General features: G+C 40.6%; 1 protein-coding gene across 4 annotated transcripts in view; it reads left to right on the forward strand.

Moving 5' to 3' along the window:
* Positions 1-3925: 3925 nt before the first annotated feature.
* Positions 3926-12225, forward strand: part of ppp3ca (protein phosphatase 3, catalytic subunit, alpha isozyme) — a 325439-nt gene continuing 317139 nt past the window's right edge. For 2 of the 4 annotated variants that reach the window (XM_080201556.1, XM_080201557.1), the window contains exon 1: positions 3927-4205. In XM_080201556.1, coding sequence (XP_080057682.1) covers positions 4151-4205 — 55 coding nt within the window. In that variant the 5' untranslated portion in view covers positions 3927-4150. Of the gene's footprint in view, positions 4206-12225 lie in introns of all 4 variants that reach the window. The other 2 variants (XM_080201555.1, XM_080201558.1) reach the window with 2 other exon arrangements.

A 12225-nucleotide genomic window follows, 5' to 3' on the forward strand; every position in this document is an offset into this window, starting at 1 on the left:
AATTCTTCCTCAAACCTATCTTTAATGAGCATGCCCTTATTCTGTGACTATGCCCTCTGGTTCTATACTCTTCCACAAGTTGAAGTATTTTCCCAGCCCTTTTAGAATTTTATATGTTTTAATCATATCACCTCTTTTTTTTAAAGTACAGATCTGACCCCATTTTAACTTCTCATATGGCAGGCCCTCCACCTCCAGGATTATCCATGTAAACCTCCTCTGTACTGCTTCCAATGGCATTAATAGTCTCTTTAGCAATGACTTCAAAGATGGAGGAGGCAATGCAAGCAAATATTGCGAGACTGTTTGAATATAGGGCCCAAATATCAGTACAAAAGAACAATTACAAACAAAGTGTGAGAACAGAGACACTTCTGATGGGAGTTGGGCAAGTAAGGAGGGCGAATCTCAAGAATAACCGAAGGGTGATCAACAGATCCTTCAAATACAACTGAGTATTATTGTGTGTTGAATTCCTAAAAATGGAAATGGGATTTTTGAAAGAATGCATAACATGGACAGCGAGGAGAACAATAGTGACGAATCAGAAGGAATTATATTAGTCACCAGTAGCTTCAGTGTGGTGATAAGTATCTTTGTTGCAGATGTTTAAATTGCACAGTTCTAGATAGTGGATATACATCCGTGATACGTGGAATGGATTGACTAAAACATTGCATGAATTCTTTAAGAAAGACTGAAGCAAAGAATAAGACAATTCTACTTATCCATAGAATCCCTACAGTACATAGAGGTCAACTGGCCCATTAAGTGTGCACTGACTCTCCAAAAGAGCACACCAGCCAGGGCCTCCCCGTAGCTCCACGCATTTACCATGGTTAATCCACCTAACCTGCACATCTTTGGATCCTAAGACGATTTAGCATAGCCAATCCACCTAATCATTTGTTTCAGGTTTGGTAATGGCAACCTGTTGAAATCATGAAAGAACAGCAAATTCAGCGTAAAATAGTCGGGGTGAATCACCATTCGTGATGTGATATTGAAATACCTTTACTGTTAAGTAAATTTTCAAACACAGGACACAATACATACAAATTAGGATCAGCAGTAGGCCACTTGTCTTTTGAGCCTGCTCTGCTATTAAATAAGATCATGGGTCATCTGATTGTAACCTCACACCACAATCTGCCTTCCCCTGATAAGCAAGAAGGGGGGGGGGGGAAATGAAAAGTTATCAAAGAGCAGGCTCTTTCTTAAAAGTATTTAAAGGCTCTGCCTCCAGCAACTCTGGGGAAGAGACTGCCAAAAACTCTCAACCCGCAGAAAAGGTTTCTCCTCATCATTGTCCTAAAGGGGCAACCCATTATTTTTAAACAGGGGCCCACTGTACAGGCTTGGAGGAATCTAACTTCTATTCCTGGCATGATCCTGGAACCACTGAGTTATGGCAGAAAACAGACCTTTGAGATGACGTACATCATTGTAACTAGACTCTCTCCTCAGCAGGGCCACCCATGCAGCCTTAAATCTCAAGATGGCAGATGTCAAGACAACCATGGTCATTACCCAAGCAGAACTGCACATTTCCAAATACTCGAACAAAAAGAGTATCCTGAGTAGGACTTCAGCTCTGAACTGTTTTCTCCTTGCAGAGTGGCGGTTTGTCCATTGTTACAGGTTCCAGAAAACCCTTAATGGACTGTCCAGCAAACCACTTAGAAGGTAACCATAACACTTCCTGTGGAAGAGGTGAATGAAAGCAATTAACAGAAGCCTCTACCTCTGGCCCAACAACAGTACAGCAGGTCAATACAACGCACATGCTGCAACTCCCAGCCAGCATGTCAAAACCACAAGAGATTTTGGAACCTTAGAAGTAGGGTATGGTCAACAAAAAGCATAAATGAGCTTACTATTACACCTTCATCATAGGAATGCTTTTATTCAGAGGACATCAAGATGCCCCACACGATGATGGAAAAATAGACAAGGAGACAAACACAATGTTCATCCATCCCGCAAGGTACCATTTATAGCAGCAGCAACTACTGATCACCAAACAGCCTGCCTGATCAAATGTGGTTCACAACACAAAGGAACCGAAGAAAAGAATGAAAACATACCCAAATGCTAGCCCAATCTCCAGGCCAACAGGAAGAACCAGCAACAACAGTGCCTACCACTCCTCTAACAAGATATGGAAGAATTAGAAAGCTTCCAGGCTGCCTGAATCTTTAAATTCAAGGACTTGAAGGGAGGAGTTGGGATGTTGATAAGGTAATAATAATGTAAATGTGTGGCGCTGATAAGATGTGAAGCAAACAAGCATAACTCCAAATATACTGGATGAAGAGACATGTCACATAAGGATCTGGCATATATGTGGTTAATGTGGGAGAGTACAGTAACACCCACAAAGTGATGTAAGAAGGCACATGACCTAGACACTGGTCTTGAGCAGAGGTGTGTATACATCTAAACATGGAGACCATTCCTAGCTTGTATCCTTTGCTATAAATGTATAAATAATTCTAGTTAATGAAACTTAATTAACCTATAGAAGACAATGGAGACTTTGCTCAGATATGCCTATTTGTGACCGACAACCTCCCACTGACATTTTCTGTGTGAGGATTAGCAATAGAAAAATATAGTATATCTGGCAATTGTCATACATTGTCTGGTGCCAACTGTGGGTCTCAATGCTTTAATAGAACTTTATAAGGTTTGGTTAGAGGTTTCACAATATACAACAGATGCAAAATTGCACATTTTAAAATCTTTTGCTCTTGGCTGTTTCCAAAATCTCAAATTATTCTAATCTAACGTTCTTCCAAGTTATCAATACACTTGCATACATTTGAAGATGACAATATTTATCTTCACTTTCAACAAAATCCTAAATAACCCTATATTCAAAAGCAAAGCTTTAATAAACATAACAGATGTTGCTACTCAAATATGCTTGCTATTCAAATGTTTTGAATTAAATAGCAAAACGACAACAGTAGATATTAGATAATGAATAGATATTAAGTGTATAACCCCCATAGCATGGAAACTAAGACATAAATACAGCAAGGGTGAGTAATTTTAATTTTTAAAAATGCATGTACAAATCATGTTATTCCCATAAACAGAATGTAAAGAGCTGAGTCTAGAAAACATTCAGCAGACAAGACAGGGCACCGAAAAGTTAATATTTTGGGTTGGCTCTTCGGTCAAAACGTTAGCGAGAAAGAAAAAAAAATCCAAGATACTGACATTGGAGGAGGAAAATATTGGAGGGGCAAGGTTAAAAAAAAACGCGCGATAGATTTAGAGGAAGGAGCCTGCTAAGCAAACATTAACGCCTGTTCTCTGAACAGACATTGCCTGAACTGGGGGTGGGGGCACAGAGTCTCCAGCGCTTTCCCAGGATGGATCTGTTTCCCCGCCTCCACCGCCCCCACTGCTCTCTCCAGACGGTGATGTGTAAGCGCCGCGGCGGCGGGCCCAACCAGCTGCACGCATTTCCCTACGGCAAAGTTCTCCATACTGAGGCTTTGCGCTTACATTTCTAATCCCCTCCATTACCTGCTGCTGTTGGGTTTCCCACCCCTCTGCTTTCGAAAGAGCAATAAGCGGTGGGAAGATTGGTATTGGTTGACGGGGGGAAGGGGGGTATCCCTTTGCCTCCGTGAGAGGGCAGTGTGAGGCTGACCCTGGCGCCAGTTGCGTGGGAGTTTCCCCACCCCTCAAGCGCCCGCCATCTTGAGAGCCCGGCTCTCCCATCACGTGACGCCGCGCCCCCTTCCCCTGTGAAGGAGCCTGGGCATGCGCAGTAGCGGCCCGGCGCCGTCATGTAACACCGCCCTTTCTGCCCTCCTTCCCTCCCCCCGGCAGGAGTCTGGGGCATGCGCAGCGTGGGTATGCGCGGCGCTGCCGCCGTCACGCGCGGCCACGCTCAGCGTTCCCAGACTTTCTTTCTGCCCCTCGCGCGCCGGGTTTGCCGGCGAGAGCGCGGCGCGTGCTCGCTCCCTCTCCCTCCCTCCCCCGCTCTGAGTGTAGCAGCCAGCCGCTGCCTGGGTGATGCTACTGTAGCAAACTGCAGCCCTTCTCGCTCTCGCTCGCCAAGCTCTCTCTCTCATTTCGGAGGGGGGAAAACCGCGGAGACTTTGCCTGTGGAACCCCATTGCATTCGCTCATGAAGATGTCCAACAATGACATAAATATATCCACCACGGAAAGGATGGTCAAATGTGAGTACTGCCTAATGATTAGGGGAGGCGGAGGGGGGAGGTTATATACCAAGCCCATGCACATTTCGATTGCAATAAATCAAAGTACGATTTGGACACTGGAGGGAAGAAAATAAATTACAAACGGTTGGATGCATATTGTGATGGTGATGATGGTGCTTTCGTTGAGTGGAGGCTTTAGCAGCTGATAGGGATGGTTGGCTACCATTCGGTTTTAAAAATCACTAAACAGGGAGCAGTCGATATTGATGCTTGACAGAGAAAAAATCGTTTGCTGCTGAATGTTTTTCGTTGCTAATTAGATTTGAAGCCAGACATGTATCTACCTACCTGGCTGTGATTGCAGATTCTAGCATTGCACATTCTCTCTGTGTAAAAACCTCCATCTAATTCTATTAGTTACATTTGCCTCTGAGTATGGCTGTCGCTGGTTTGATATTATTGCAGTCAACCTTCCTACCTATTTCCGCCTCTAATTATTTGGGATTTTTTTGGGGTGGGTGTAAGCAGACTGGCGCTGTCCAAGTGACAGCTGCTGATCTGCACGCACTCTGCACTGGTCAACGCATGCAAAAATAGATTGGAGTTTGCATTTTTTTAAACAAAACGAGAACGGCGAACTAGCTCCGTCTATATATCTTTTTTAAAAAAATATAAAGTCTCCCGTTTGTTTTGATTTTCGCATTTTTAAAGCCACCGCCCGGGTGGAATATGCGTTTTATTGCAGTGGCTTCGCGGCAACGTCCATTTCGGTGAGTGGGTGATTCCCTCATTTAAAGGTCTCCCCAGGAATTCGGAACATCCACGCAATAGGCATCACTGCAGATCGCTATTTACAAGTGGATTTGGGAGAGAGAGATATATATATAAAAAATCTGTTCATTGTGCAAATGGTGGTCACCCTGGAATTAGATCACGATTGATAGCTATTAGTGGAATGAGTCAGTGGGATTACCTGTGTGGCAGTAGTGAATTCCACGCCGCGGTTATACACCGCTCGGTATAGTGATGTTTGTGGAAACACAGGGTACTTCGGAGTTAATTGGAATCTGATTATAAAAAAAATCCCCTCTACTGGAGGGTAGAAGACGTCAGAATGCGATAATCTTCACGTGTTGCCTGCGATATTGGCAGTTGGTTCATTCTCTGATTGAATGCAATAGCACTGTCACTGAATAACTACCATTTAAAAACTGTGTAACTACTATATTCTGGCACATTAACTTTAATCTGAATTTTAAAAATGGTCGTACCAAATTCAGAAAATTTTGATAACCATATTTTGAGGATTATTTTGGACTAGTTTGAATTCCCAGATTCCCATTTACTGTATTTCATCCACGCTATTGAGAAAACGTGAACGTGTAAAGATGTTATTTATTGTCATTCTGTGATAGATACATGCAGTCTATGTATAAACAATAAACACTTATTTACAAAGTGGAACTGGATTACTGAACATAACACAATATGTGATTTGTATAAATGTTTAATCAATTTCTTTAAAATATTTATCTAAGGAACTTCTGAAAGATGTTCTGCTAGTTATGTTTTGAAATTTCACTGTCTAATATATTGCTAATCCAGGCGTGTTTATTTATTGTTTTGTTCAATGTAATGTACAGCATTTGGATTTAAAAGCAATGTATAAATAGAAACTTGTGTGGGAGATAGCTGTTGATTGATGAAGACATGGGGGTGGCAGGATTGATTCATTCACACTCCTTATTTAAATCAAAGTACAGTTTATCATTGAGATGTCCAATTGGAAATAATCTAGGATTTCTTAAATGTGGTGGTTAAAGCGACATAGGAATTAGCATAACTTTTGTTGTAAGTGGCCAGATAATTCTGTCGCTGTAGTAATGATGTTCACTCTGCACTCAGTCGTAAGCACAATCCATTCATGGAGGCTGAAGTTTGAACTCTACCAAACACTGGAATGGGACCAAACTAATGAAAATAAGACTGTTCCCGACCAATCTCACCCAAACCCTTCTAAATGATGCTATGATCAGTGGTATTAATGTGTGCTTTTGTGTAAGCAAAATGTATAATTAGAGCACAATGTAAAGGAATATCAAGTGTAAAAACATATTTATATCATGGCTATGATTTGAAAAATAATTATATAATAATGATATTAGTAAATGCATAACAAATCCATTATGGGTTATACCAGGTAGTTTACAATTGTCTTATTGTATCTTAAACGGAGCCATTCATTCAGTTACCTGGTGTACTTCTGTCTTGGGTTCTATGAACTCAGATGTTTATTTTGATGTATGCACTCAAAAATCATGATTTACACATTCATTATGTATAAAACAAAATTCCAAATATTCCCCTTTTTTGCTTGCAAAATCCTTCTAGATACCAAAACCTCTTCATTGCAACTTATTTTCGGTCTAACCACAGTTTATTGTCCCAATTTTATTGTACTTGACACCATATACTAAGCTGTAATGACTTCTACAGAAAATAAGTCACTAGATTCTTCCTGATCATCTATAGAACAAACATTCCATAAAAAGCCTTGGCATAAATGCGCACCAAGCTACAATTAATTAAAAGTTTAATACCAATTGTGACAGTCAACACAATCCACTTGTAGTTCTGTAATTTATTTTGTGAAGCCAAATGCATGTGCGAAAACATATAACAACTTTGTATCCTTCATTCATACTACTTTTGTAAGAATAATGTTTGGCTGTTTGCTATAGTATTAGTATAACACTAAAAGTTACAAAATTACTCATTGACGCTGCCAGGTATATCTTTAATTAGGATTCTTTTCGATTCAAAGTAACCTTTCACCTGTTGGAATCTGTTGGGATTTGCACAAGAAGAAATCAATTCTAAAGAGGACTAATTCATATCCCCACCCCCCAGCCATAGGAAAGCAACTTGCTTCAGATTGGTTGGTGAAAATATTTTTCCAGCCCTGCTTAAATGTGTAATAGAAAGGAAAGAAAGGCAAGTTGCATCTATACAGTATCATTCATGATCTCAGGATATCCCAAAGCACCTTCTAGCCAATTAAGTACTTCTGTAGTCACTTTTATAATGAAGGTAAAGCAACAGCTAATTTGCCCATAGCAAGGTCTCACAAAAAGCAATGTGTTAATGGTTGAAGAAATGAATATTAGTCAACTCCACAGAGAACATTCCAGCTCTTTTTTGAAATTGTGTCATGGGATCTTTGGAATCACCTTGAGAGGGCAAACAGAACCTTGTTTTAATGTCTCATCTGGAAGATAATACCTTTGACAATGCAGCACCTCCTCAGTGCTACACTGGAGTGTTAGCTGTGATTTTGTGCTCTAGTGAACTGTCAACTATGGCTCAGTTGTAGAACACTCGGCTCTGAATCACAAGGTTTTGAATTCAAGTCCCACTTCAGGGCTTAAGCAAAACAATTCAAGGATGACACTCCACTGCAATACTAAGGGAACATTCCAATGTTGGAGGTACTGTCTTTCAGATAAGATGTTAATTCAAAACACCTGCCTTTATGGGTGGATGTAAAAGATCCCATGGCACTATTCCTGTGTTCTGGTCAATGTTTATTCCTCAGTCAACACAAAAAAACAGATTATCTGGACATTATCACATGATTGTTTGTGGAAGATGGCTGAGTGCAAACAAGCTGTTTTTCCCTACTTACACTAAAGATACTTCATTGGCTGCAGGGTACATTGAGACATCTACATTGCGAAAAATGCTACATAAATGCAAGTCTGTGTTACTTCTCTTTAGTTATGGTTTTATGAATGGATTCAAGACTAAAAGTCTATGTAATCAAACTGATAAGTAAAATAAATGTTTGACCATACTTCATAGGAACTAATTAGCAAAATACTGATAGTTTTTATTTTCACAGACCAGTAATCCAATGTTAAGGAAACCAAGGGAACAAAAATTTTAAATAGATCAATGTAACATTAAAACACTGCTTGCTATGCTTATGGAGATATAGACCGTGCAGAAGTTTTTCACCGGTATTTCCTAAAACTACAGAATTAAATTTACCAACATTATTGATACTTGAGTAAAGTGCTAACTTTGTGAATGAGTTTCTCTCCAGCTTTGATGGGCAGAAAAGCAAATACATTTTCATGTTTATGATGCAAATGTTTCCCTATATTTTCATGAGCATTAATTCGTTGAAATGTGTCTTGTTGTCTGTTTGTTAGGTTATATTGTAAATGCAAGAATTTTAATAGAATTGCAGATGGATGGCCTGGCACTGTGAAGTGTTACTTCTTTTCACCTGTATTTCGATACGAGTTTTTGAAATGCAATTGTTAAAGTAACTTTTTATCTCTCTGAGAATGCCAGAAGTGAGAATAATTTAGAGTAAAATTACAAACTTAATGTTGGCCAGCTGAAAAGTCCTGTTGACTGAATCATGGAGAACAGTGAAAGAAAGGCAGTTTCTTTGCATTAATTCAAGAGATTTTGACATTGCTGGCAAGGCCAGTATTTGTTGCTCATCCTTTTTGCTCATGAGAAACAGATGGTGAGCCACCTTCTTGGGGGAAAAAAACTAAGTAGTTTACTGGGCCATTTGAGGGGTCAGTTCAAAGTCAATCACTTTGCTATGAGTATGGAGTCACATGTAAGCCAGACTGGGTAAGGATGGTAGGTTTATTTTCCTAAAGGACACTAATGAACAGGCTGGGTTTTTACAAGTATTTGATAATTTTATGGTTACTGTTCATGACAGTAACTTTTTGATTCCAGATTTATTTAGTTAAGTGAATTAAAACTCCTGAGTTGTTGTGGTGGGATGTGTTACTAGATCTTTAGCTCAGGCCTCTGGATTATGAGTTCAGTAGATTAACATTACCCCAAGGCTATTATTTTTCAAGTAGGGAGAAAATGACCGTAAATGGGAAAATTACAAAGTAGAATTTTCAAAATAGAATAATTGGAATTGGTGATGAACGATACTGATATTTTATTTCTCCATGTAAACTTACCAAATGTTTTAATATTTTAAATTGCAGGCCATATCAGCATTATAATGTTTTAATGGTTTGTGTGTAGCATTGCTAGTATTCACATTATAACCATTTTAGATATTGATTTTGAATAATGACACTTAAAATATACTGGAATTCAACTGGTCAAGTGGGCTGTTACCAGTAAATATTAGCACAAATTATTGAGGTAATCATTGTACAGAGAAAATAAAATTGCATTTGTGTTTGTACCTCATTTTTAAAAATCTGGCCCGTTACCTAAAAATTCATTTTCCTATGTTCATTTGAATTTAAGCAACAGTAAAATGACACCATTGCTGTTCAAGTGTTAATCTGGAAAACTGAAACGTAAGTTGTAATTTAGATTGACAACATTCAAAGTGAGTATTTTAAACAGTTAAGTGATGCAAAGTACAAGCTGGACTGGAGCCAGATTGGAGGTAGGCCTGTTGTTAAGTTAATAATGCTATAATGAACAGGTCATGTTTCCTGCGGCAAGGTAATGATGTCTTGCAGTGCACTCACATGCATTTGATATGCTATTGTTTCTCTTGCATTGATGCATTGATTTATCTTTACTACATAATCCGTGTAAGTACATTAACTTTCCCAGCAAGATTGTCTGCTTGGTTTACCTGAAGTAGAAATTTTACATACCTGTGTGTGTGAAAGTGTGTTAAGCTGCAGGAGCGATTCCCCCACTAGTACTGTTTAAAAGGCCAGCCATTTAATTTGCAGGTGAGATGCATTTGAATTGCTGATGTTCTTGCATAGTTTGTGGAAGTATTTTGGTTGTTTTTTTGAGATGTTTTGATGAGTTGCTGGATTTGGAAGGAAGGCTGCAAACTGAAAGTTTACAGAAGTTATGGGCACCATAGTTGCAGTGCTTCTGGGACTGGATCTCAGAAATGGAGCAGAGGGGATAATTTCTGTGGAGAGACGTGGAGGAGGGTTTTCACAAAGTATTTCCAAGGAGCTACTACTCCTCCTTCCACATCAGGCAAAAGCAATGCCATGATGTCACCGAGGAAATGGTCACTGAAATGTGCCATCTCTTTCAACAGGATCTCCAACCTCGTAGTGAGGCGGAGATGGTGCCACTGATCACCAAGGTTCCTGTCATTCAACCTGGATACATCCAGGTAGGAGCAGGTGACTTTGCAAAAGTAGCTTGCACACTCTGTTGCTGCTTTCAAGAGGTAATGGAGACATTGTGCGTGAGGAGAGGAGAGTTCATTATTTTCTTTCTAGATACAGAGAGGCAGGATGTGTCGGCATGTGGTTTTGTCAAGGTAGCAGCATTCCCAGTAGTGCAGGAAATTATCCATTGCACGTGTGTGAATCTGCAGGTTCCATGTTTAAATGTGGAGAAGAACAGGAACTGCAAGGTGTTCACCCATTAATGCCCAATTAATGTGTAACCATGCCCAACCATCGTGTTGGTAAATGCTTGCTATCCTGGCAACAGCCACAACATCTTTATTCTGAGGCAATCTGACATAACTGCTGTTTTTGGGCCAACATGAAGGACGATAAGCTAGCTGCTTAGACGAGGTATACCTGCTATATGCTTGGCTTGTGACTCCCTCTACCATCTAATCACACATGGACAAAAGGCCTACAAATGAGAGCCATACTGCCACATAGAACATGTGGAAAAGACTACCTACCTTTTCAAGCAGCGGTCTTCTGATCAGATTGTGCAAAGGGAGCTCTACATTGCACAGTCTGGGACATCTCCAAGTCTGTGGTGATCTGCTGCATTTGCCACAACCTCACTATTTTAAGGGCACAGCTCTCATCACTGGTATGTGGAGACCACCTTAAGCAGAGGACGAAGAGGAGGTACTCAGTACCCCTTCTCACTGAGCAGGTTCTCCGTGATTGGGTGTTCAGAATCTGGTTCAGCACAGCTCTCATCACTGGTATGTGGAGACCACCTTAAGCAGAGGACGAAGAGGAGGTACTCAGTACCCCTTCTCACTGAGCAGGTTCTCCGTGATTGGGTGTTCAGAATCTGGTTCAGCACAGCTCTCATCACTGGTATGTGGAGACCACCTTAAGCAGAGGACGAAGAGGAGGTACTCAGTACCCCTTCTCACTGAGCAGGTTCTCCGTGATTGGGTGTTCAGAATCTGGTTCACTTAGCACATCATCTCATTATCACCATTCTCTGCAATTCTCCATTTTCCCACTTGATATTCTCTTGGCTAAAATCCTGCAATAAAAGCCATCCTCAAAAAAAATGTCAATAGGAACACAGCTAATAATATACACAATGGTCAACAATCCACCTTTTTCTTTTGCCTGTCTTGCAGGTGCCTTTGTCTGACCAAGTGCTCTTATGAAGTGCTATCCCAGTCGCTACAGCATGGTGGAAGACTGCTGGCTTTCACTTTTTTGAAGAATACAGGTGGTCTTTCAGTCGTGCTGCCTCAGTGTAGGCTGTAGTAGTCTGGGCTTGCTGATTAAGTAATCACAGCAAGGGCATCAGTGGCATACAGTAGTTTGAGCACAAATACTGTCATTCTGAGTGAAGGCAACAAGTTTGAGCATCCCTGAGCTGTTGTTTCTTCAATTCTAGTAATCTGTTGGAAGACTATCTCCGCTTGTGTCTCCTTTGAGCACAGAAATCCACATATCTGATGAAGGCAGCATGAAGTTTGTAGGCTGCTTGACTCAGCTGATCTTGGCATGAGTTGATTGTAAATTTTGATTGCCACACCCACAAACCTGAGAAAATCAATTTGTTGACCATTATCTTTAAGGATGATTCAGTCATTCTGGATAGCCCACTTCTGAGTTGTGCTTAAAGGATCACTTAAAAGCAAAGTGCATATAAACGGTTTTGAAGTAGCGTCTGCATGGTCAATGACAATGGATGAATGAACACCGCTCGACAATCACTAGGCAAGACTGTTCTCTTCCTGTTGGCGAACGCTTCAGCGGTCACGGGCATTTGGCCTCTGATCTTCGGGTAAACGTTTTCCAAGGTGGCCTTCACAACACACAACAGCGCAGAGTCACTGAGC

The sequence above is a fragment of the Carcharhinus amblyrhynchos genome, chromosome 13 (genome assembly GCF_965287045.1).
Source record: "Carcharhinus amblyrhynchos chromosome 13, sCarAmb.v2.hapA, whole genome shotgun sequence".
Taxonomy (NCBI): Eukaryota; Metazoa; Chordata; class Chondrichthyes; order Carcharhiniformes; family Carcharhinidae; genus Carcharhinus; species Carcharhinus amblyrhynchos.